The sequence below is a fragment of the Pelophylax lessonae genome (genome assembly GCF_965119305.1).
Source record: "Pelophylax lessonae genome assembly, chromosome: 4".
Taxonomy (NCBI): domain Eukaryota; kingdom Metazoa; phylum Chordata; class Amphibia; order Anura; family Ranidae; genus Pelophylax; species Pelophylax lessonae.
Window position 1 is genome coordinate 666,321,906 of NC_138771.1, and position 27,135 is coordinate 666,349,040.

General features: G+C 46.8%; 2 protein-coding genes across 2 annotated transcripts in view; one reads left to right on the plus strand and one right to left on the minus strand.

Annotated features, from left to right (window-relative positions):
* The window catches only part of LOC309554214 (E3 ubiquitin-protein ligase TRIM39-like), a gene marked incomplete at its 5' end in the record, with an annotated part of 188,106 nt that overhangs the window by 145,837 nt on the left and 15,134 nt on the right, over positions 1-27,135 (minus strand). The window lies entirely within an intron of this gene.
* On the plus strand, positions 9,346-10,896 carry LOC309552461 (E3 ubiquitin-protein ligase TRIM68-like; the record flags this gene model as incomplete). The annotated part of the gene is made up of 2 exons (XM_082253432.1): positions 9,346-9,444; positions 10,360-10,896. The coding sequence occupies 2 exons, from the start codon at positions 9,346-9,348 to the stop codon at positions 10,894-10,896; spliced, it is 636 nt and encodes a 211-aa protein (XP_082109558.1).

Genomic DNA, 27,135 nt, shown 5'->3' on the forward strand with positions numbered 1-27,135 from the left:
CAAAGGGGAAACTGCGAGTTCAGCCTCAAAGGGGGAAACTGCGAGTTCAGCCTCAAAGGGGGAAACTGTGAGTTCAGCCTCAAAGGGGGAAACTGCGAGTTCAGCTGCAAAGGGGAAACTCTGCAAGTTCAGCTGCAAAGGGGAAACTCTGCAAGTTCAGACACAAAGGGTATACTCTGTGAGTTCAGCCTTAAAGGGGAAAACTGCAAGTTCAGCTGCAAAGGGGAAACTGCGAGTTCAGCCTCAAAGGGGGAAACTGCGAGTTCAGCCTCAAAGGGGGAAACTGCGAGTTCAGCTGCAAAGGGGGAAACTGCGAGTTCAGCTGCAAAGGGGGAAACTGCGAGTTCAGCTGCAAAGGGGAAACTCTGCAAGTTCAAAGTTCAGACACAAAGGGTATACTCTGTGAGTTCAGCCTTAAAGGGGGAAAGTGCAAGTTCAGCCACAAAGGGGGAAACTGCGAGTTCAGCCGCAAATGGGGAAACTGCAAGTTCAGCCACAAAGAGGGAAACTCTGCGAGTTCAGCCGCAAAGGGGGAAACTCTGCGAGTTCAGCCATAAAGAGGAAACTGTGAGTTCGGATGTAAAAGGGGAAACTCTACGAGTTCAGCCACAAAGCGGGAAACTGCGAGTTCAGCCACAAAGGGGGAAACTCTACGAGTTCAGCCGCAAAGGGGGAAACTCTACGAGTTCAGCCGCAAAGGGGGAAACTCTACGAGTTCAGCCGCAAAGGGGGAAACTCTACGAGTTCAGCCGCAAAGGGGGAAACTCTGCGAGTTCAGCCATAAAGAGGGAAACCCTGCGAGTTCAGATGTAAAGGGGAAACCCTGCGAGCTCAGATGTAAAGGGGAAACTCTGCGAGTTCAGATGAAACCGGGAACCTCTGTGAGTTCAGATGTAAAGGGGAAACTCTGCGAGTTCAGCCATAAAGATGGAAACTGCGAGTTCAGATAAAATGGGGAACTCAACCCTGGCCACTGTGGGCGTCTACCTTCACACACAGGAACCTACCTATGGAGTCTGTCCCAACCTACTGCTGGGCAGACACTGCTGGTCATACAGCAGAAAACCAATAGTCCATTTGTTTTCTTTTCACACAGAAAAAGTCCATCACCTCACCTTCAGAAGTCTTTCAGCTCACTGCTCTCCTTAACGCACACAGCTCCAGGAGGCAGCAATCAGTAATCATCCTCTGGATAACTTATAGAGGCCTTAATTGCCTCATCCTGAATAGCTGAAACCTTTTCAACGTCCTAACACTAAGTCTCTGTATCTTCAAGCTTCAGGCTGAAACTGTTTCTGTCATCTTCATTGACAAATTTCTCATAAATGCCACACAGCTTGTCCCTCATCTCATATACATATTCTTCAACTGCATTTTTGGCATCATTTCGCTCCTTCTCAAGTTTGTCCTGCATAACCATCTTTCCCTCATTTTCCAAAAACAAGATCAACGTATCCCGTCCCATCTGCCATGGAGGATAGTGATCAATAGGCAACTCAATGGTGAGCAGAGACCCCCTTACATCAGAGCTCACCTTTACATTAAAGTCTACAGAGCTCCCCCTTACAGTGAAATTCTGCAGACTCTGATGGAAGGTGGACTGTGATGTAAGGAGGGCTCTCTGGACTCATGTTGGGGGAACCCTGATTAAAGGGTATTGCTGGGAACTATGATGTATTTGGGGGCTTTGGTTATCAGAGACTCCCCTTTACATCAGAGTCTGCAGAAGGGGGAAATCTCTGCGAGTTCAGCCTCAAAGGGGGCAACTCTGCGAGTTCAGCCTCTAAGGGGGAAACTCTGCGAGTTCAGCCTCTAAGGGGGAAACTGCGAGTTCAGCCTCAAAGGGGGAAACTGCGAGTTCAGCTGCAAAGGGGAAACTGCGAGTTCAGCCTCAAAGGGGGAAACTGCGAGTTCAGCCTCAAAGGGGGAAACTGTGAGTTCAGCCTCAAAGGGGGAAACTGCGAGTTCAGCTGCAAAGGGGAAACTCTGCAAGTTCAGCTGCAAAGGGGAAACTCTGCAAGTTCAGACACAAAGGGTATACTCTGAGTTCAGCCTTAAAGGGGAAAACTGCAAGTTCAGCTGCAAAGGGGAAACTGCGAGTTCAGCCTCAAAGGGGGAAACTGCGAGTTCAGCCTCAAAGGGGGAAACTGCGAGTTCAGCTGCAAAGGGGGAAACTGCGAGTTCAGCTGCAAAGGGGGAAACTGCGAGTTCAGCTGCAAAGGGGAAACTCTGCAAGTTCAAAGTTCAGACACAAAGGGTATACTCTGTGAGTTCAGCCTTAAAGGGGGAAAGTGCAAGTTCAGCCACAAAGGGGGAAACTGCGAGTTCAGCCGCAAATGGGGAAACTGCAAGTTCAGCCACAAAGAGGGAAACTCTGCGAGTTCAGCCGCAAAGGGGGAAACTCTGCGAGTTCAGCCATAAAGAGGAAACTGTGAGTTCGGATGTAAAAGGGGAAACTCTACGAGTTCAGCCACAAAGCGGGAAACTGCGAGTTCAGCCACAAAGGGGGAAACTCTACGAGTTCAGCCGCAAAGGGGGAAACTCTACGAGTTCAGCCGCAAAGGGGGAAACTCTACGAGTTCAGCCGCAAAGGGGGAAACTCTACGAGTTCAGCCGCAAAGGGGGAAACTCTACGAGTTCAGCCGCAAAGGGGGAAACTCTGCGAGTTCAGCCATAAAGAGGGAAACTGCGAGTTCAGATGTAAAGGGGAAACCCTGCGAGTTCAGATGTAAAGGGGAAACTCTGCGAGCTCAGATGTAAAGGGGAAACTCTGCGAGTTCAGATGAAACCGGGAACCTCTGTGAGTTCAGATGTAAAGGGGAAACTCTGCGAGTTCAGCCATAAAGATGGAAACTGCGAGTTCAGATAAAATGGGGAACTCAACCCTGGCCACTGTGGGCGTCTACCTTCACACACAGGAACCTACCTATGGAGTCTGTCCCAACCTACTGCTGGGCAGACACTGCTGGTCATACAGCAGAAAACCAATAGTCCATTTGTTTTCTTTTCACACAGAAAAAGTCCATCACCTCACCTTCAGAAGTCTTTCAGCTCACTGCTCTCCTTAACCCACACAGCTCCAGGAGGCAGCAATCAGTAGTCATCCTCTGGATAACTTATAGAGGCCTTAATTGCCTCATCCTGAATAGCTGAAACCTTTTCAACGTCCTAACACTAAGTCTCTGTATTTTCAAGCTTCAGGATGAAACTGTTTCTGTCATCTTCATTGACAAATTTCTCATAAATGCCACACAGCTTGTCCCTCATCTCATATACATATTCTTCAACTGCATTTTTGGCATCATTTCGCTCCTTCTCAAGTTTGTCCTGCATAACCATCTTTCCCTCATTTTCCAAAAACAAGATCAACGTATCCCGTCCCATCTGCCATGGAGGATAGTGATCAATAGGCAACTCAATGGTGCTAGTCTTCAAAGCTTCAAGAACCTCTGCTTTACTTAGCTTTGTTCCAAGTAATGTCTGTACTTTTTCTAGTGGATCTGTTTTGTCTTGATCCACGCTGAGTGCTCCCACTACTGTTTCTTTTAAGGTTTGAAGGACTCCTAGAGAGTCCGCATGTATTCTTAATAAGTCTAATAATTTAGACAGGGATTCTGTGAGTTGAGTTGCTTCTTCATACAGCTGTACACAATCATTAACTCTTTGTTGTAAAAGGGAATGATCTTCTTTCTTGAGCTTGGCTTGCTCTAAGATGCTGCGCAGAGGGCCTTCAATTCGCGACAACAGGCTGTCCCACATTTCTTCAAAGTAACCCCTGTTCATTTTTCCAGATACATCAATATCATTCATAAAACATTCAATATTTAGAGGCAGATCTGAGGCATTTGCACTCATCAACTTCTTAAGTGTTTCGAACTCCTGAGCGAGTCGCAGTAAAGGCCTAATATTTGATTTGATATCCAGTTTATATTTCTTGCCAAATTCTTCACAGAAGTAGCCAAACAGAACATCATCAAATTTCCTTCCACCAACATATGGGTCAAAGGCAGTAGCTAGTACTTTTAAGTTTTCCTTTGTTAAATGCACACACAGAGACTTGATATGCAGAATGTCCCAGGTCCACAAAAACCACAATCCTTGGCTTTTCTTCTGGTGCTGGTAGATCTTGTTTATAGATTCCATATGCAAGTGCCACTGCAGTAGTTTCATTAATTAGCCGTAGACAGTTTAGCCCACCGATCTGTGTTGTATCCATTACAGACCTCCTCTCTGCATCAGTGAAGAAGCATGGAACTGCAACAACACAGCCTACTACAGGCTTCTTCAATGCACTTTCTGCTATTGCATTACTTTTCCCTTGTAGCTCCTTTAGTATTTCCTTGATTTGGTTGAATTGCATATCTGCTGAAATATTTGACCGTTCAAGGTCACCTAGTTCCTTTTCTTTATCTGAACTCCACATGGAATGCATCTCAAAATCACGATCAAACTTCTGCCACCTGTCTTTCACCAGTTCCATTTTGGTAATATTCTCGGAAAGGCACTTTTTAATCTGCTTCACGTTTTCATCAACAGCCTTAGTTTTCTCCATTAGGTGGTGTTTGCTTTTTTCTCCAAGCTTTATATCGCTTGACTTCTTCACCAGAATTTCAGCCTGAACTGAGAGATCATCACTTTTCTTACACAGCTCGTTTGATTGCTGAAGTTCCAGTGATACATTTTCCAGTGCTTGAAGTTTTTGAAGGAACTGTTTAATCCAGAGGGATGATTCAAGCAACATGTCATCAAATTTCTGATGCTCACTCAGGACAGACCCCAAAACACAGATCCTTTTAGAAACTGCTTCAGGCAAACTATCCCATCTTTGGGACAGATCCTCTGTTGCCTGTAATTCCTCTTCAAGTTCTTCCAACTGAGTCTTCATCTCTTCTACTTGCTGTTCTAAAGCTCGCTTAGACTTTTCTATCTCATGAACGCTTTTCCCAACATCATCCTTGGAGCTGACCAAATCTTCCATCTCTGTACGCAGCTGTTTGTTAACTCTTTCTAGTTCAGCCTTAAGCTCTAGAGCTTCCTCCAAGGAGCGAGCCAAGAACAGGGCTTTGGTCTCTTTCTCACGAGCCTTTGCTTCTGCACGGTCACGTTCTTCTGCATATTTTGCAGAAACAGTCTTCTCCTCACCAAGCATCTTATCAAACTTCTTTTGCTTCTTCTCCAGATTGGACACAATCTGACACTGGTGATCAAGATCCACACAAAGTTCATCCAGTTCCTGCTGAAGTCTTGTCTTTGTCTTCTCAAGCTTGTCATAAGCAGCTGCCTTTTCCTCATAGCATTGATTAGCAGCTTCAAGGTCTTTCTGCAGTTTCTTTTTCACCTCTTCAACATTTTCTAACGAACCAACACTTTCTTCCATTTGGTTTTTCATATCCGCTATCTGAGCTTGCAGTGTTGAGACTTGCTTCGATAGGTTTTTCTTTGCTTCCTCCTCCTCTTTTAATTGTTCCAGGAAGCCATTTTTCTCATCTTCCATTTGTTTGAGTTTTGTGCTAAAGCTCAGTTTTTGACGTGTCTCTTCTTGTAAGAGTTCCTGAGTGTCTTGCAGCTGTGATTCCAAGGTAGAGAAATCTTTGGCAAATTTGCTAGATTTGCTGTCTGCTTGAGAAAGCAGACTTGTGACATTGTCCAACTCAACCTGCAGTCGGTTTGCCTTCTCTGACAGCTCAGCACGAAATTGGTAACCTTCTGATACTTTGACTTGCAATTCCTGAAGCTGTGCCTCTACTTTTTTTCTCTTGTGTTCAGAGTCTCCTTTGCCCTGCATAAGAGCCTTCACCTCATTGGTTAGTTCATTACACTCACTTTCAAGCTCTTGTTTGGCCTTTTCCAAGTTTCCTTTTTCCCGTTTTGTCTGTTCCCACTGTTCAGAAAGCTCTTCAACAGCTTGTGCCTGCTTCTGTCTGAGCTCCTGCATTTGGCCTTCATGAAGCCGAGCTTCCTCTTCCAAATTTTTCTTCAAGTGGGATACCTCCTTGCACTCTACACAATCTCCAACAGTGCTTAAAATCTTTTCATTCCGAAAAGTCGGTATGGTACTGGCCTGACTCCCAGCCTTTTTTCCATCTGAGAACACTGCATCTCCATAACTGGTCCATTTGCACCAGTGTTGCTAGGGACAACACCCTTTCTCCTCAGCAGACTCTGTTCAGGCATGTTTGGGGCTCATTCAGGCGGTAACAACCCCTCCAGCCATAGAACTCAGTCTCTCATCTCAACCATCTTTGCTTCTTTCAGGAGCTTTGACCGCCCCATCTTCAGTCACTCCACAATAATTTTTTCAAAGTCCAGCAAAAAAATTGAGAGCACTGTCTCTTTAAAGCAAGTAGCTTTTCTCTCTCTTGCAGGATCTCCTCTCCTGCACACACAGATTGTGCAGTCTCATGCACCAGACACAGTTCATAGAACAGATGAACTTACTTCTTTGCAGGGATCTCCACTTCTGCCCAATGCATTCCTACACCATATGTGAGGGGTTAGCTCAGTAGCGGGTGAGGGTGACCCCTTGGGGGGGGTTCGTTACACAGAGAGATAGCCGAGGAGTGGTTGAAAACAACAGTCTATGGTATATTCTTGCAATTTTTCTTCAAACAAGTGCAAGCATCAAAACAGCATAAATCAAAATAAACATAAAATAAACCCTGGCCACTGTGGGCATCTACCTTCACACACAGGAACCTACCTATGGAGTCTCTCCCAACCTACTGCTGAGCAGACACTGCTGGTCACACAGCAGAAAACCAATAGTCCATTTGTTTTCTTTTCACACAGAAAAAGCCCATCACCTCACCTTCAGAAGTCTCTCAGCTCACTGCTCTCCTTAACGCACACAGCTTCAGGAGGCAGCAATCAGTAGTCATCCTCTGGATAACTTATAGAGGCCTTAATTTCCTCATCCTGAATAGCTTAAGCCTTTTCAACGTCCTAACACCTTTCTGGCTACCTCTCGCAGCCGACACCCGATAGTAATTGGTGAATTGTCTAAACAAAGCAGAAATGTATCTCCCATCTGTGACAACACCCACAGATTTACCTGACTTCCTGTCACAATATATATATAATGTGTTATTGTGTTAATATTAAATCAATATTAAAATTAATGATTGGCAGCATCCACTAACTGTGTTCACAATACACAATGAAAATATAGAAAAACCAAAACAGTGTTGCGCCAAATCTATAATAACACTTAAATACAAAGTGGTAAGATGTGCTTCCAGGTGAAAAATAAAGTCCACAGAAATAATAAATAAAGTCCACAGAGTCCACAGAAATCAGTGAAAAAACTTCAGTGCTTGACACCACTGTGACTGTGCTCACCAACCCTTCACCAGTAAATGTGGCCTCTCACCTCACATTTAGACCCCCGCATCACCAAGGGTCTAAAACAGCTTGTTCCCTCTAATGGGGTATGCACGAGATGGTAACATCAATGGATATATGGAAGATTGCTCAGATCCAAAATCAGTCCAATACATGCATAGAGAGATAAAGGAAAATATCTAGTGCTCTCCGTATGATAAATAAATCCAGGTATTTATTAAAGTTTAACTTATATATGAGTGAATGATAAAATCAGCATAAAAGATTCGGTATCAAACAATCCAGGATGCTAGTCTTGAGAGGATATGATGTCAGGCATGCAGGATCCGCCCCCTATACGCCCATAAGCATTGACTTCCTCAGTAGACCCCAATAATGCATGTAAAATCGATTTCAGTTACAAGTTACTCACACGCTTGTACATGACTCTACAACATTGGATAAAATGTAATCCTACGCCATTACTACCATCTGATCTATTGCTCGCTTTTACAATCATCATCCTTCAATGTATCTTTTAGAGAGGTCTAGGTCACCAATTAACACAACCCCACACCACAGTGGTGTGGCAATATGTCTGAGTATATACATGTACTATGTGTTATTAATGAGTAATAATATTTATTCATTGTATTTTGCAACGACTCAATATGTGTATATTGTGAGGGGTTAGCTCGGTAGCGGGAGAGGGTGACCCCTTGGGGGGGGTTCGTTACACGGAGAGATAGCCGAGGTGTAGTTGAAAACAACAGTCTATGGTTTATTCTTGCAATTTTCTTCAAACAAGTGCAAGCATCAAAACAGCATAACTCAAAACAAACATAAAATAAACCCTGGCCACTGTGGGCGTCTACCTTCACACACAGGAACTTACCTATGGAGTCTGTCCCAACCTATTGCTGGGCAGACACTGCTGGTCATACAGCAGACAACCAATAGTCCATTTGTTTTCTTTTCACACAGAAAAAGTTCATCACCTCACCTTCAGAAGTCTTTCAGCTGACTGCTCTCCTCAACGCACACAGCTTCAGGAGGCAGCAATCAGTAGTCATCCTCTGGATAACTTATAGAGGCCTTAATTGCCTCATCCTGAATAGCTGAAGCCTTTTCAACGTCCTAACACCTTTCTGGCTACCTCTGCAGCCGACACCCTATAGTAATTGGTGAATTTTCTAAACAAGGTAGAAATGTATCTCCCGTCTGTGACAACACCCACAGATTTACCTGACTTCCTGTCACAATATGTACAAATAAACATGATATTACACATTGATTTTTCATTTTATGGCTGTGTGCTTCATTTAAAGTCCCAAACCTCCCTCCTCCTTTATCTGTACCAGGGATGGAGGCATATGACTCTACCCAGTCATTGCCTCATTGAAAGTCCCACCTATCCCCCGTTTTGTACCATGAGTATGGAGGACAGAATTCTCATACCTTGTGTCCATGCTGGGAATTGTTCAAGGCTTCCTACCCATTCTCTATTACAGGAATACATTGCCACTGTTACTTTTTAGTATAAAAGGTGCCGGATGGTGGTCCAGGTTTATAACTGTAACAATCCCCCTAATCGTAATCTATCTCTATGTTGTTCTTCATCAGAGACTGCCAAGCCTCTGACTAGATTGACTTGAAGCTTATACAGTGTTTCCGTACTTTACTTCTGGAAATCGTATAGAATAAAGGAAGAGTACATCATAAAGTGAGCATGCGGTACTGGGGAGCGTGGAAGTGAGGTTTTCCTGCTGATTTTTTCTGAATGCCCAGGGGACGAGTTCACTTTAAACTGATCAAGCAGCGAGGAGCAGAGTACAACATGGGGGACAACTATGTGATAAACTACTGTACAAAGAAATGTCATAATTATATTTTTTATGTGCTAGAAGTGTATCCACAAATTAATTAAGACTTTTTTCTTTTTTATTGTCCAAAGGTCCACAAAACAACTTAGAGATTAACTCAGAGAATATTAGAAACCTTTACTTCTCTCTTCCGCTGTTGGCGATGTGGTTTGCTGATCTGAGATCTGAGTTGGAATGTTCCATCTGTCTGAATAGTTATAGCGATCCTGTAGAGCTGCCATGTGGAGACAAGTTCTGCCAGGTCTGTATTGATGGTGTGCTGAATACACAGGAGGGATCTGGAGGTTATTCCTGTCCTGAATGCAGAAAAAAGTTCAGGAGCTGTCCTGTACTGCAGAGATGCATTCCAAAGAGTAGAACGAAACAAGCGAAATTTGATTTATTTGAGAGGTCTAAGGTCTTCTGTACTTACTGTGTGGACTCTCGTGTACCTGCTGTTAGATCCTGTCTACACTGTGAAGCCCATTTGTGTAATAAACACCTGAAGGTCCACAACAAGGGCCCAGATCATGACTTATCTGACCCCACCACTTCTCTACAGTTCAGGAAATGCTCCATTCATAATGAACTATTAAAATATCACTGCATTGAGGATGGCAGCTGTATCTGTATGACCTGCACTTTGGCTGGGGCACATCGGGGACACCAGGTGGAAATACTGGATGAGGCTTCTGAAAAGAAGAAGAGAAAATTGAGAGATTTTAAGCATAATCTTCTGACAAAGAGAGAGGAGACGGAGGAAAGAGTCCAGAGTCTGCAGGAACACAGGAGGAAAGTAGAAGAAAAAGCAGAGAGAGTCCCTGCCCTGTTTAGTGATCTTAGGAGACGTCTGGAAGACCTGGAGAAGAGAGCCCTGAGGGAGATCTCCGCACAGGCAGAGCGGATCTCCATCTCCATCCGGGATCTGGAAATAAAAAAGGATGATCTTTACAGTAAGATGCTTTACATTGAGGAGCTGTGTAACATGACGGATCCACTGACTGTCTTACAGGAATCAGACGCAGGTGACTTGTGTGATACTGAGGATGGAGATAATGAGGACAGAGAGAGACATGAGGAACTCCTCCATGATGGAGGGGGCCTGGGTGTGGCGGGGGTCTTACACACAGGTTTATCTGATATAATAACAGAGGTAAATGTATACTTCTATATACAGGGAGCTGCAGACATATTACTGGATGTAAACACAGCTAGTAATATGCTACACATATCCAATGACAGGAAAACTGTATCCTTGTCAGATATAACATATAATCGCCTAGAAACACCAGAGAGATTTCAGGATTATCCTCAGGTGATGAGCAGTCAGAGTTTCTCCTCAGGGAGACATTACTGGGATGTGGATATCGGGGGGTCAGATTTCTGGAGGGTCGGGATGTGTTACCCCAGTATAGACAGGAAAGATAGTCAGGCAGGAATAGGAAGGAATAACAAGTCCTTGGGTTTGCTAAGGTCGGGTAGTCAGTATTTTGTAAGGCATGACAATAAGGAGATCCCCTTACCTGCCAACATCTCCAGTAACAGAGTCAGGATATATCTGGATTATGAGGCCGGACGGATCTCCTTTTATGATGTATGTGACCCGATCCGACACCTCTACACCTTTACAGCCACTGCTGCCCTCACTGAGCCCCTCCATGCTGTGTTATGTGCAGCAAAAGGTTCTATAAAAATATGTAGGGGGAAATCTTAAGATGTGAGAGCTCCACCCATAAATTGGTGACCTCACAGGGAGGGAGTGGGATTAGTTCACTGTAAAACTAAAGTTTGGAAGTAGTGGTTGCTTTAAATATCAAAGTTTTAATTTTATTAGCTGATAAGATGATAACTGCAAACAGGTTGAACACTAACCTTATGACTGGGCCAATATATACAGTACCCTTTAAAAATGGCACACCATAAATAATGCACCAAAGGTAATCCCGGGACATACCATGGTAAACTCATTAATATATACTCACCCTTCGGAAACCATAGAATATCTAGAACATAGATATCAGTTTATGTCTAAGATACAACTACACCCATAGGCTATGCTATACCACCAGATACCTGGTCAAGCTAACCACAATGAGACCGACAAATACAATGTTACCTGTTAATAACCTCATGCTGAACATTAGGATACTAAGCACATTCTTGTATCAAAAGGTGAAAAACAACAAAATTTATAATGTAGGTATACTGGACAGCCACTGAAATATCTTGTCAATACTTAAAATGAAAGCAGACACACCAAGAGCAATTTTGATAAAAAACATAAAACAAAACTTTACTGGACATCATAATACATAAAGCTTCCTTACACATAAAAGTCACCATAAACAAATACACAAAATACCATGTCTTAAGCATACAACCCTTGTCCCAAGAATATCAAATAAATACTTAGCTCTGGTGGTTGCTTCCAATGGATCTCTGGAGCATTTAGAAATCCTGGCTGCATCATGGATGTTTCTGTGTGACTCTCAGAGGAGAGAGAGAAAAAGGGCCTTTCTCATACTAATTACTCCTTTTTATAGTCCTGTACACAAAAGACCACCCACAGGATGTGGTCATTCCTCTTGACTACTCCTCACTCATTTTGTACATCAACACATGGCTGCACATCCCCCACAACCACATGGCTCATTAAATTTGCAGCAGCCATTTTCTAACCACCTGTGGGTGAGAGAGATTATTACACATGTATGGGAATATTTGTAAAAAATCCACAACTGATACAATCCACCTGTTGATCCCATACATTGGAAATAATTACCAACATTACCATGACCATTACCATTACTGATTACATACATTTCTACTTCTTTACAGAAAATATGCCTACAGCATGCACAAGCTAATCATCTTAAGCATGTACAATGTGTATGCAATAAAAACGTCAACATATCTTAAAGCCTTTGCCAGGAAAGGGCAACAATAAACCCCCCGTTCAATGGGAGGAAAAAATTCCCTTTCAACCCCAGTGTCATCTGAGCGGTCAGACTAAGTCCCGGGCAGCTACATTACTTTAAATAGGGTTAGCAATGTCCTTGGCAGTCTGTGGAAAGAAAATCCCAAATGATGAAATTTCCTTGTCCTCCTCCTGGTAAATGCTCAGATGTAAGTCCACTCCAATTCAGGAAATCATCTGCATCTTCCTCAGGCTCTTATACGATCTTCTGGTCTGTCCCATCCCATCCGATTTTGTCATCTGCTCTGCCTGGTCTACCTCTAGATGCTCAGTACCTCTTACAAAGCTGGTGCACTGCTCAGAGGAATCATCTGCATCTTCCTCAGGCTCTCATACAATCTTCTGATCTGTCCCATCCCATCCGGTTTGGTCATCTGCTCTGCCTGGTCCACCTCTCGATGCTCAGTACCTTAATAGAATTAGAGACAAAGCGGATTATATGTTCCTTCCACCTGTGCCAAAAAACATAGCTCACTGCTCACATTTAACTGCAAAACTGTTATAGGGTGCCCACTGTTGCCTGGTTACATTTTCACTGAATGGCTTTGACTTCCAAAGAAAGGAATAAACTTGCATGTCTCTCCGTGCTGTCCTGCGAATACTAACCTGCTGTTGTCCAATAGTCACAGCATGGCAGTATCTAGCAAAATGCCCCATTCTATCACAGCAGAAAAAACTTAATGTGGCTGAATCTACCATCCCCATCCACTTGTTCCCACTTCTTAAACAAAGCTGGTGTAGGAATCCCATCTATTTCCTCTCTAGGGACCCCCGCCTCAAGTAAATCAGTCCACATGTTTCTTCTGGAGACCATAGGCCTTGTCTTCCTTGCAGGCTTAGGGCCTTTGTCCTTTGTGACATCATTAGAAATGCTTATGAGGGCTGCACACCTCTCATTCAAATCTTCAGCTCTGCCTAAGTATGAACACACTTCAAAGCCACTGCAGGTTTAACTTTACCTAAATCATTCACCTCGCTTGCAGTGTCTTTGGTCACCACTGCAAGCTGCTCCTTGGGCTCAATTTGAGTAGGCCCTTTTTCCACTTCATTCAGTTCATCACAAGCACTATTCCGCAAACCATTCTCTCCACCATGCTCACAATTTATTTTCACTTTTCTCTGCTGTGTGATTATCGGACGTGCATGACACTCATCCAGATCATCACTACCATCAGAACAGGACACATAGTCATCATCTGAAGACTGGTGCACATCTTCAGAATTCAATATGGGGTCTGCAATCATCGCTCTTACTCGACATGCATTACTTTGAACCAACATATTTTTCACTTTCTGCAACTCTTTCTCAAGCACTTCATTCTTCTGCACCTCGCTGCAAAGGGCCTGCAGGACCAACCACCCTGTAGTGGCAGCGGCTTTCCGCTCCTTTTTAGAATATACGCTTAAATCTAAACGCAAAGCCTGTGTACCCAGTTCAGTACCAAGGTCTGGATAGATTGGAGCAGCATATTTAATCAATTCCTCTGCAATGGGTTTCCAGTACCCATAACAGACCCATGTAGGAATCGCCCCGTACTTAGAAACTGATTCCTTCCAGCCTGCTCTCTTGCTTTTTATAAATAGAGTATGCATCTCTACTCTCAGGGGGGAACACAAATGCAAAAACAACCACAATCTTTAGGTATTGTCCTGGCTCAAGGTGACTGTGCATAAGGCTTATTCACTAAACTGCTCACACTAGCAGCAATTCAATGACTACTCATACACCCTCTATAACACTGTGCTTAGGGCTTATCCACTAAACTGCTCACTCTAGCAGCAATTCAATGGATACTACTCATACGCCCTCTATAACACAATATTTCATCCAAATATTCTATTTTTAGTGACCATGCAGTATCCTGACGACTACGCCAGTTGTATCAAATGTGGAAAATATAAGGCTGTTATGAGATTATAAATATTAATCTAATAACAATAAGAAACAACAAAATGTATAAAAGAAAAAGACTACATACACTTTAGCTCTTAATTGTTGCAGCACAATATACTGAAAATTGCAGGTATACTGGACAGCCACTGAAATATCTTGTGAATATTTAAAATGAAAACAGACATACCAAGCAGTTTTGATAAAAAGCATAAAACAAAACTTTACGGGACTTCATAATACATAAAGCTTCCTTACACATAAAAGTTACCATAAACAAATACACAAAATACCATGTCTTAAACATACAACCAGGGGCGTAACTACAGGGGTTGCAGGGGTTGCAATCGCTACCGGGCCCCAAGCTTCAGGGGGCCCGGTAGCAAACCAGTGGGTGAACTTCCAGGATCGCAAAGGTCACCCTTGCAACCGGACCCTGGCATTGCACCACTGTGGGGAGGCCCCAAGATTGCAGGAAGGGGGCCCACTGCAGAACTTGTGAAAGAATCCTGCTGCGGGACCGTAATAAAAGGCCATGCAACGAGTGTAAAGAGCCCCAGGATTAGTGGGAAGAGCCCTGGGCTTGAAGGTAAGGGCCCCGGCCAGGGGTCTGGGGGGCCCTTCATGGTTTCTTGCATCAGGGCCCTGAAGGTTCTAGTTACGCCTCTGGTGTGAGATACACAGTTTTTTATCCTATTCCGCTATTCAATACACACCCTTTTGGTGTAAAAAACATTAAATTGCGGCATAGTTTGCATATTTGACTGTGAGATACACCCGTGCGATACTGTTGTTCTTTTGTTCTGCTATTCAATAAAGACCTTTCTAGGGCAAGATCTTAAATTTCAGAAATATGAGGAGAGCGTCAAATAGGGGCCGTGGCCGGGGTCGTGGTGCTGCTGCTAGAGCTCCTGTTGCAAGGAGAGGACGTGGTCGATCTGTGCCAGCTACACGCACAAGTGAAACACCTTCCTCAAGTGTGAGTAGGCGACAGAACCTGCAGCAGTATTTGGTAGGGCATCATACGCCTCTAGAAGTGATGAGGCCAGAACACAGAGAGGCGATAGTAGATTGGTTTGCTGCTGACAGTGCCTCCAGTTCCTTCACATTGTCTCCCACCCAGTCTACTGCAGAAAGGTCAGAGTTGGCACCTGCAGCCAATGTCCAACCGTCTTTCACCTCACCCCCTTGCAAATCAGGCAAGCAGTCTGAGCCCCAAGCCATACAGCAGTCTCTTATTCTTTTTGAGGACTCTGTCAGCAGGGTTTCCCAGGGCCATCCACCTAGCCCTGCCCCAGAAGTGGAAGAGATTGAGTGCAGCGATGCCCAACCACTTATTTCTCAAGATGAGTACATGGAAGGACCATCACAGCACGTCTCCGATGATGACGAAACGCAGGTGCCAACTGCTGCGGCGTTCAGCATTGTGGAGACCGACAGGGAGGGCAGGGGTGAAGACTGGGTGGAAGATGATGTGGAGGACGATGAGGTCCTCGACCCCACATGGAATGAAGGTCATGCAGGTGACCTGAGTATTTTGGAGGAAGAGGCGGTGGTCGCACAGAGCCACCAGCACAGCAGAAGAGGGAGCAGGGTGCAGAAGCGGAGCGGCCGTGCCCTAGACACTACGCCTGCTACTGCCCAACGCAGCAAGGGAACGAGCGCACCAAAGTCAGCTCAAAAGAGTTCTCTAGCGTGGAAGTTCTTTAGAAAATTTCCTGATGACAGGACACGAGTGGTTTGCACCCTGTGCAATCAGAGCCTGAAGCGAGGCATAAACCTTCTCAACCTGAGCACAACCTGCATGATCAGGCATCTAAGTGCAAAGCATGAGCTGCAGTGGAGTACACACCTTCAAAACCAAGAAACGTCTCTGGCTCATCCTGCTTCCTCTTCTGCTGCAGTCTCGGCCGCTCCAGCCACCTCTGTAGTCATACCGGCACCTGCCACCCCGCAAACAGACGATCTGTCAGCAACACCACCACCTGGGTCACCAACAACCATCTCCACAATGTCCCGTGGAAGTGTTCAGCTTTCCATCTCCCAAACACTTGAGAGGAAGAGGAAGTACCCCCCTACCCACCCGCGATCCCTGGCCCTGAATGCCAGCATTTCACAATTATTGGCCTTTGAAATGCTGTCATTCCGTCTGGTGGAGACGCCCAGTTTTAAAAAGCTTATGTCGGTGGCTGTCCCACAGTACGTCGGCCTAGTCTGTGTTTGTACGTGTGAGACAGGGGCGTAACTACAGGGGTTGCAGGGGTTGCAATCGCTACCGGGCCCCAAGCTTCAGGGGGCCCGGTAGCAAACCAGTGGGTGAACTTCCAGGATCGCAAAGGTCACCCTTGCAACCGGACCCTGGCATTGCACCACTGTGGGGAGGCCCCAAGATTGCAGGAAGGGGGCCCACTGCAGAACTTGTGAAAGAATCCTGCTGCGGGACCGTAATAAAAGGCCATGCAACGAGTGTAAAGAGCCCCAGGATTAGTGGGAAGAGCCCTGGGCTTGAAGGTAAGGGCCCCGGCCAGGGGTCTGGGGGGCCCTTCATGGTTTCTTGCATCAGGGCCCTGAAGGTTCTAGTTACGCCTCTGCATACAACCCTTGTCCCAAGAATATCAAATAAATACTTAGCTCTGGTGGTTGCTTCTAATGGATCTCTGGAGCATTTAGAAATCCTGGCTGCATCATGGATGTTTCTGTGTGACTCTCAGAGGAGAGAGAGAGAGAGAGAGAGAGAGAGAGAGAGAGAGAGAGAGAGAGAAAGAAAAAGGGCCTTTGTCATGCTAATTACTCCTTTTTATAGTCCTGTATACAAAAGACCACCCACAGGATGTGGTCATTCCTCTTGACCACTCCTCACTCATCTTTTGCATTAACACATGGCTGCACATCCCTCACAATCACATATCTCATCAAATATGCAGCAGCCAATTTCTAACCACCTGTGGGTGAGAGAGATTATTACACATGTATGGGAACATTTGTAAAAAATCCACAACTGATACAATTCTACAAACAAACGTTCAACTCCTCGGTATGCTGTTATTTCTCTTTAAATGACCAATAAGCAAACAGTTTCTTCCTTTTCTCTTTTTACCTGGAAAAAGAAATGTACTGTGTTGCCCCCCCCCCAAACCCCAGAAACAGTTTGTTACCAAAAGGGGTGTCAGGATGGGGGTGGCCATCACTGTTAAAATTAAGCTCAACATCTATTGTTTAAAATATGTATGTACTTATACCACTATGATTATCACTTGTTCTATGTTACAATTGCATCACCTAGCTTAACATTTTATGTGTACAATGTTCATTCTACTTGCTTGTACTGTTTTATCTCTTGAAAAATCAATAAAGACATTTTGGAATAAAAAAGATGATAACTACAGAGCTTGCCTGAGATTTAGAAAGGGGAAACCCACCCTTCTTTCTCGCTCAAGAGAAATAGGGGTAGGAAAAGAGGGATTTAAGGGTGCCAGGCATAGATTGACAAATAGACAATAATAAAAACAATTAATTTTATTGATATTAAAATTGAATAGCATCTTGAACAATAAGTTTCTCCAAGTTATGTATCTCTAAGTAATTACAACAGATGTGGGTAATTCTGGATCTACATGTTTCACCCAAATGTGAGGGCTTCTTCAGGACCCGAAACAGATAAATTAACACCACTTCAGTCTTTAGAGAGATTTAGCGCAGCCTAGAGGGTGAGATTGTCACCAGGTGTGATTGTCCAAAATAAGATCCACCAGAAAGGATATATAAAATCAGTGCAAAAAATAGCAGTTTGATCACAGACCAATTGATGAGCAATTTCCTAGAGAGCAAGGCATAAAGAAACAATGAAGCCAAGAAATAATAAAAAGGCTTATAAGGGGCTTTTCCATGTATAAGTTGGATCAAACAATCCACCGTATACCTCGCATTGTGAATGACAATGGAGCTAGATAGTCCCCACAGAGAGAATAAATCCAGATTAGGTTGTGATAATGGTCCATCTTGCTAACAAGCCGGTGCAGCCGTCCTCCCTCGCCACCCTCAATCAGCCAACTGAGCCTGAGATTTGTCCCTGGAAATGTCGTTGGTGTTAAAGTCACTACATGCACTTTGATGCCGTAGGTTTGTCAGGGAATTATCATTATAAAAATTTAATCCAATCAAAGAGTTTTACTGTATTAGAGAAAGATAGCGAATATATAAAAATATAACATGCTTCCTTGTGTACACAGAGCTACACCTGGCTGGTGGTCCCTTGCAGTGCAGTGCTCCACAGCTCAGGGCATCATCACTGCCACCCATGGGATCCCTTTCCTCCCTCACCATTTGAGTGACATGCAAGGACTGGGACCTGGAAACTGTGATGGATGGGAACTTAAAGCGGTTGTAAACCCTATTAAAAAAAAAAAAAAAAACCTGAAAGACAAAGGCATAATGAGCTAGTATGCATCGCATACTAGCCCATTATGTTTAACTTACCTTAAAACGAAGCCCCGACACGGACCCCCGGACATCGATGCGGGCGCTGCCATGATCCCTCGTCGTCTCTTCCGGGTTCGGCGGCTCCGGCGCGCTGATTGGCCGAAAGAGACGGCTCCAGCGCGCTGATTGGCCGGAGCCGCGATGACGTCACTCCCGCGCATGCGCGCGGGAGTGATTTTTCCGGCAAGCTCCCGGCAAGATAATTGAAGGTCCCCCCGGACCTTCAGAGCGCATGCGCCGCTCGCGCGAGCGGCTGCATGCACTGTAAATATCTCCTAAACCGTGCCGGTTTAGGAGATATTATTTGTACCTACAGGTAAGCCTTATTATAGGCTTACCTGTAGGTAAAAGTGTCAAAAAGCGGGATACAACCGCTTTAAGCCTCATCATTTTGGATCTTATAAATTCCAGACTGAGTGAGGAGAAGGTGGCAGTCATGTTTCACACAGTGTCAACCCCATTTCTTCAGCAATCACAAGTCTATGACAAGCTCTCAAATGCAAATTTTGTATCCATAGGGCCAGACAGAGGAATTACCTAATCCATATACTCCCCCCTCACCCATCCACACACACACACACATACTAAAACAACCCGCACCAGCAGAGTTGAATGAACAGTAATTAGAAGACATGTAAGCCTCAAACATCTTCTAAATTAGGCCCCAGCATTCAAGGCTGCTGATGGGGGGGGGGGGGGGGGGGGCGCCAGTCCTCTTGTAGGAGGCCCGAATACATAGGGGGGGCCACACAGGGAGAGGGATTACTGTCAAACGACACTTGTGTCTCTCTTCCTCCTGATAAAAGTTTGTGTCTCCTCCTCTCCCTGCTGCCAGCTTTCAGCTGCTAGAAAAAGAGAGACACAATTGCCGTCGGCCACTAATCCCCCTCCCTGCGTGGGTCCCCCCTCTCAGCACTGATTCTAATGTTAGCTCTGCTAGGTACGTTTGTTATCTCTGTAACATTGTTTCTCTCCCTGAAGTTCTTCCTCTCTCCCCCTCTGCTCTGTGTTCCTGACACAGTCACAGCTGATCAGCTGCACTTCCATGGGGTGAAGAATTTACTGTTACACCGGTTCCATAGCTGCCTGTTATCTTGTACCAGTGAAGTTTAGTGTGCTTTATGTAGCTGGGCTTCCCACTCCTCTCCCCAAGACTGCTTCCTGACCTATGCAACTTTGCTTCTTCTCCCCTACACTCAGGGGCGTACCGTGGGGTTGGCTAGAATGGCATCCGCCAAGGGCGCAGGCTGAGGGGGGCGCAAAATCACTGGCAGACGCAGTGACTTACCGCTCCTCCGTTCAGCCTGCGCCCCCGGCGGCCGGCGCCCCCCCCCGCTCCAATCCCAGAAGCCGCCCAGAGCTCTCTGTGTGTCCAGGGCCAGGCAGGAGATGACAGTCTGTGTCGGAGCTCGGTGCGATGGGCGGCTCCCCTTGTTACAGGGCTCTGCACACATGACCTCATCAGTCGGCTCCTAGGCAGCTCCAGGCTGGTGGATGAATGCACTCTTTCTCTGCAGTGACGGAAGACCTGCCCTGGCTGGCCTCTCGCTCTCAGGTTCTCTCCCTGTCACCCCCCTCTCTTCCTGTCATCCCCCTCTCTTCCTGTCACCCTCCCTGTCACACCCCTCTCTCTCTGTCACCCTCCCTGTCACCCTCCTCTCTTCCTGTCACATCCTCTCTTCCTGTCACCCTCCCTGTCACCCCCTCTCTCCCTGTCACCCCCCTCTCTTCCTGTCACCCCCCTCTCTCCCTGTAATCCCCTCTCTCCCTGTCACCCCCCTCTCTCCCTGTCACCCCCCTCTCTCCCTGTCATCCCCCTCTCTCCCTGTCACCCCCCTCTCTCCCTGTCACCCCCCTCTCTCCCTGTCACCCTCCCTGTTACCCCCTCTCTTCCTGTCACCCCCCCTTTCTTCCTATCACCCTCCCTGACACCCTCTCTCTCCCGGTCACCCCCTCTCTCTCCCTGTCACCCCCTCTCTCTCCCAGTCACCCTCCCTGTTACCTCCTCCCTTCCTGTCACCCTCCTCTCTTCCTGTCACCCCCTCTCTTCCTGTCACCCCCCTCTCTCCCTGTCACCCCCCTTTCTCCCTGTCGCCCTCCCTGTCACCCCCTCTCTCCCTGTCACCCTCCCTGTCCCCCTCTCTCCCTGTCACCCCCTCTCTTCCTGTCACCCCCCTCTCTTCCTGTCACCCCCTCTCTCCCTGTCACCCTCCCTGTCACCCCCCTCTCTCCCTGTCACCCTCCCTGTAACCCCCACTCTCTCCCTGTCACCTTCCCTGCCACCCCCCTCTCTCCCTCTCTTCCTGTCACCCCCCCCCTTTCTTCCTGTCACCCTCCTTGTCACCCCCCTCTCTCCCTGTCACCCCCCTCTCTTCCTGTCACCCTCCCTGTCACACCCCTCTCTCTCTGTCACCCTCCCTGTCACCCTCCTCTCTTCCTGTCACATCCTCTCTTCCTGTCACCCTCCCTGTCACCCCCTCTCTCCCTGTCACCCCCTCTCTCCCTGTCACCCCCTCTCTCTTCCTGTCACCCACCTCTCTCCCTGTCATCCCCCTCTCTCCCTGTCACCCCCCTCTCTCCCTGTCACCCTCCCTGTTACCCCCTCTCTTCCTGTCACCCCCCCTTTCTTCCTATCACCCTCCCTGACACCCTCTCTCTCCCGGTCACCCCCCTCTCTCTCCCAGTCACCCTCCCTGTCACCCCCTCCCTTCCTGTCACCCTCCTCTCTTCCTGTCACCCCCTCTCTCCCTGTCACCCCCTCTCTCCCCATGTCACCCTCCCTGTCACCCCCTCTCTCCCCATGTCACCCCCCTGTCACCCCCTCTCTCCCTGTCACCCTCCCTGTCATCCCCCTCTCTCCCTGTCACCCCCCCTCTCTCCCTGTCACCCTCCTCTCTCCCTGTCACCCCCTCTCCCCCTGTCACCCTCCCTGTCACCCCCTCTCTTCCTGTCACCCCCCTTTCTCCCTGTCGCCCTCCCTGTCACCCTCCCTGTCACCCCCTCTCTCCCTGTCACCCTCCCTGTCCCCCCTCTCTCCCTGTCACCCCCTCTCTTCCTGTCACCCCCTCTCTTCCTGTCACCCCCCTCTCCCCCTGTCACCCTCCCTGTCACCCCCTCTCTCCCTGTCACCCTCCCTGTCACCCCCTCTCTCCCTGTCACCCTCCCTGTAACCCCCACTCTCTCCCTGTCACCTTCCCTGCCACCCCCCTCTCTCCCTCTCTTCCTGTCACACCCCCTTTCTTCCTGTCACCCTCCTTGTCACCCCCCTCTCTCCCTGTCACCCTCCCTGTCACCCCCTCTCTCCCTGTCACCCTCCCTGACACCCCCTCTCTCCCTGTCACCCTCCCTGTCACCCCCCACTCTCCCTGTCACCCTCCTTGCCACCCCCTCTCTCACTGTTCCCTCCCTGTCACCCTCCCTGTCATCCCCCTCTCTCCCTGCCCCCTCTCTCCCTGTCACCCTCCCTGTCACCCCCTCTCTCCCTGTCACCCTCCCTGTCACCCCCTATCTCTCCCAGTCACCCCCTCTCTCTCCCTGTCACCCCCCTGTCTCTCCTAGTCAACCTCTCTCTCTCCCAGTCACCCCCTCTCTCTCCCAGTCACCCCCTCTCTCTCTCTCCCTGCCAACACCTCTCTCCTTGCCAACCCCCTCTCACTCCCAGTCCCCCCTCTCTCCCTGTCCCCCCCTCTCTCCCTGTCACCCCCTCTCTCTCCCTGTCACCCACCCCCTCTCTCTCCCTGTCACCCCCTTCTTTCTCTCTCTCTCTCTGTCACCCTCTTCCTTCTCTCTCCCTCTGCACCCCCTTCCTTCTCTCTCTCTCTGTCACCCCCCCCTCTCTCTCTCTTTGTTACCCCCCCTCTCTCTCTCTCTGTCACCCCCTTCTCTCTCTCTCTGTCACCCCCTTCTCTCTCTCTCTCTGGCCCCCCACTTCTCTCTCTCTGAGAAACCCCCCTGTCTCTCTCTGTCAAACCCTCTCTCTCTCGGGGGGGGAGGGGGCTCTGATACAGCTCTTCGCCAAGGGCGCTGGAGACCCTCTGCCTACACTATCAGTTCCCTCTGCAAATCCATTTATCAATTCCTTATATTTACCTATTCTCTAACTGATCTGGCAGTAGTAAACTCTCCCCCTGTCACCTTCCCTGTCACCCCCTCTCTCCCTGTCACCCTCCTCTCTCCCTGTCACCCCCCTCTAGCCCATTCACCCCTCCTCTCTCCTTGTCACCCCCCTTTCTCTCCCTGTCACCTCCCTCTTTCCCTGTCACCCCCATCTCTCCTTGTCACCCTCCCTGTAACCCTCTCTCTCCCTGTCCCCTCTCTCTCCCTATCACCCTCTCTCTCTCTCTCTCCCTGTCACCCTCTCTCTCTCTCTCCCTGCCATCCCCTCTCTCCCTGTCACCCCCCCCCTCTCACTCCCTGTCCCCCCTCTCTCTCCCAGTCACCCCCTCTCTCTATCTCTCTCTCCCTGCCAACCCCTCTCTCCCTGCCAACCCCTCTCTCCCTGTCACCCCCTCTCACTCCCTGTCCCCCCTCTCTCTCCCTGTATTCCCCTCTCTCTCTCTCCCTGTCACCCCTTATTTCTCTCTCTGTCACCCCTTCTTTCTCTCTCTCTCTCACCCCCTTCTCTCTCTCTCTCACCCCTTCTTTCTCACGCTCTCTCTCTCACCCCCTTCCTTATCTCGCTCTCTCTCTGTCACCCCCTTCTCTCTCTGTCACCCCCTTCTCTCTCTCTGACAAACCCCCCCTGTCTCTCTCTGTCAAACCCTCTCTCTCTTGGGGGGGGGGGGGCGGGGGGGCACCGATACAGCTCTTCGCCAAGGGCGCTGGAGACCCTAGGTACGCCTCCATCTACACTTTCAGTTGCCTCTGCAAATCCATTTATCAATTCCTTATGTTTACCTATTCACTAACTGATCTGGCAGTAGTAAACTCCATTTTCCATCTTGTATCTACAGGTAAGCCTCTAATAGGGCTCATATGTAGGTACAGTGGATATCTCCTAAATGTAGCAGTTGGTGATAGCACTGGTGCATGTGCACTGTGCTCTCAGTGGAAGGCATGCCATCCATTGAGAGAGCCGTGCTATGACCACAACTCCCGCGCGCATGCGTGTGAGTTACATCATCCCAGTTTGGCCAAATGACTGGAGCACAAGAACCCAGAGAGAAGACCAGGCGAAGATGGAATTCCTCTCAGTAGTGAGTGACAGGACACCGCTGGAGAGATATGTTTTTTAGGGAAGTCTGTCACAATGATATTTCACCAACAGCAGGTGAGTGGCCCCTAAATACACACTGTGTGTGGGGCTGTACACCTGCATCCCCACGCATGTCAAATTAGGTCCTTCAGCTGTGTTTGAACAGCTCCAGGTGGCTCAAGTCACATAAATGAACCACTGATTCACACTGTACAGACCACAGCACCCATGTGCATGAGCCCAAAGACCTCACACACAGAGATGTATTTATCAACTCAGTTTCATCTTTTAGATTTAGCAGGAATTATTCAATTTGTGTCTGCTAATAATGATTTTATTGTATTTTTATCGAAATATAGCTTTAATATTCTGCGTTTGCGGACGACATGCTCCTTTTTCTGTCACAACCGCATATTTCTATCCCGAACCTAATGAAAGACCTGGAATACTATGGTTCTCTATCCAACCTTAAAGTTAACCATTCAAAATCAATGGCCCTAAACATCTCCCTTCCTTCTGCTGAGGTTAGTCGGTGTCAATCTAATTTCCCTTTTCTTTGGGCAAACACAACACTCCCATACTTAGGCATACATATCCCTCGCGACCTGTCACATCTGTATGCTTCCAATTTTCAACCCCTTTTGTCATCTATCAATACAGATTTGAAATCATGGAGAAACATTCAGGTATCATGGTTCGGAAGGGCTGCTATTCTTAAAATGACCATTCTCCCCAAACTATTATACCTTTTCCAAACAATTCCCATACATATACCCTCAGCCTTTTTTTCTTCTCTACGCACTTCATGGCGGACTTTTATCTGGCAAGATAAACCACCGAGGATTAAATTTTCCCGCCTTACAGCCCCTAAACATAGAGGAGGTCTCAACCTGCCAGATGTGACCAGTTATTATAAAGCTTGTCTTCTCACCACAATAGTTGATTGGACCCTCCATGCCGACCAAAAAGAGGTGGTTAAGATGGAAAATATCTGGACAACTACTCCGCTACATCTTCTACCGTGGCTTCCTCTGTCAGACATACCTCAATCTCTCAAAATACACCCTTTTATTGGGCCCCCGCTACTCATTCATGATGCTTGGCGTAAGAAGATGAAAATTGATCCCCGTTGTGGTCCATTGACCTCCCTTAGGTTAAATCCTGCCTTTCCGCCAGGCATGTCTACCGGCTTTTTGCGCTCCCTATGGCCGCACCAGGAAGTTCTAGCCAAATATTTTTACAAAGATGGAGCACCCATCTCATGGGAAAGACTTAACTCCTCATTACCCCCCCCCCCAGGCATACCACTGTGGATATTCTTTCAAGTACTTCCTCTCCTCCAAAGGCACCCCAACATTATGGTCGAGACCCCGGTCACCATTGGAAACCATATGTGAACGCACCCTTCCTCAAAGACATATAATTTCAGAATTATATGGTCACATTCTTGATGCCCCATCTGCATCCTCTGCCACTTTTGCCCTTGCTTGGTCGAAAGACCTACAATTATCCCTTTCCGAAAAAGACTGGGAAACGATCTGTCGCTCACCCCATCGCACCTTGATTAATGTCACTGCACAAGAAAATGGATATAAAATCCTTACCCGTTGGTACAGGACGCCAGACAAAATCCACAGATTTGCCCCAACAGTTGACAACACCTGTTGGAGATGCACTGAGTCTCCGGGTACCATGCTTCACATATGGTGGGCATGCCCAATATTGCAACCCTTCTGGGAAAAAGTGCAGGAAACCATAAAAAAGTCACATCCAGTGAAATTCCATTCACCCCGGAAAAATTTTTTCTTAACTACTCCCCTAGAACCTCCAACTACCCTCAAACAGTATTGGCGCGACACATGATGAATGCTGCCAAACTTTGTGTTCCGTGCCACTGGCGCACATCTGATATACCCTCACTCAAAGAATGGTTCCGCAGACTAAATAGAATTGAAGAAATAGAAGAACTGATAGCTATCTCAAGGGAAGAAATATCCAAGTTCTCTGCGGAATGGCTGGACTGGATCCGATACAAAGAGACAGACGAATACAAATCCTTCATCAGCTCTCCTTAATTTGAATCCATAGATTTTAATATTACTATGGAGCCGGTTTCCCTGGAGGAATAAGAGCAGGGAAATTATGCTCATATTCACCATTAGATTCACTCCCTCCTGATCTCCTCTCCTGATCCTCATACCCACAAACCCCTCCAATCCCCCTCACCCCCCCCCCTTTATACCTACATTTTTTTTTTTCTCTCACCTCTCCCACCTTCCTTACATTTTCTTCTCTATTTTTCTCTCTTTTCTATTCCTCTCTACCTACCTTTTCCTATCTCTTTGACAAGCTATATTTCTGCACTCCCACAGATGGTTACCAAGAAGCCAGCTCCCTTGTTTCAAACACATGAAGGAAGCAGACTCATGAACCATTGCGGCAACCCCTCTGTCCGCAATAAAACTTGCCCATCAAACTTACTTACTGTACAACAAACAAGATCACCCACCCTATCAGATGGACACTAATCCCCAATAATTTTTTCTCAACACATCTCTCTGCCAGAATATTTGAAGCTTCATCCCTTTCTTTAATAGAGTGCTTCAACCTTATAAGTTTTTTGTTTTGATTATGTCTTCTTGTGTCTGTAACCACGTGATCTCATAAGTTTTTTGTGCTATTATGTATCTTGATATTATGTGGGTTCATTATCTTCCAATTTACTGTATTGTGTACATTTCTTGTTACATCTTGCTTTTAACAAAATAAAAATTTGTTTATGGAAAAAAAAAAAAAAATATTCTCTCGTGGAGGGGGTCTGTCAGGTAGTCTGTATAGGGCCCCACAATTTCTATCACCATCCCTGTCCCGAATTCGGGATGTCAGTTTTTCTGCAGCAGGTTCTATACATGCTACAGATGTACCACTTTACAGGCAGACTAAGGGAACCCCCTAGGCACAATATTTAAAGGAATTTTAATTTTTATTGTTACACTTTAAGCATTATTAAAATCACTGCCCCTGTAAAAACGATCTTTTAAAAAAAAAAAAAAAATGCATTGACACGTTCTTCAGGCCAGTACCCAGACCCCTATACGCTTTTTATGCCCAATTATGTGCATAAAAGCATTCAAAATTGGGACTTTTTTTTTCCTGTTCGGCTCCTATAGACTTCAATAGGGTTCACCGTTTGGGTCAGATTTTTTTTTCTGTTTGGGAGTTCTGGTGCAAACCGAGCAGGGGGCGTTCGGTACTTTGGATCAAAGACCTCCTTTTCAAGGATGAATATGCAGATAGTGCAAAAAATCTGTATGGAAAGAAACAAAAGATATACAGTATACTGACACATGCAGTTACCATTAGAAACATATTTACACCTCTTCACATTGACATACTGTGAACAATCATAAAG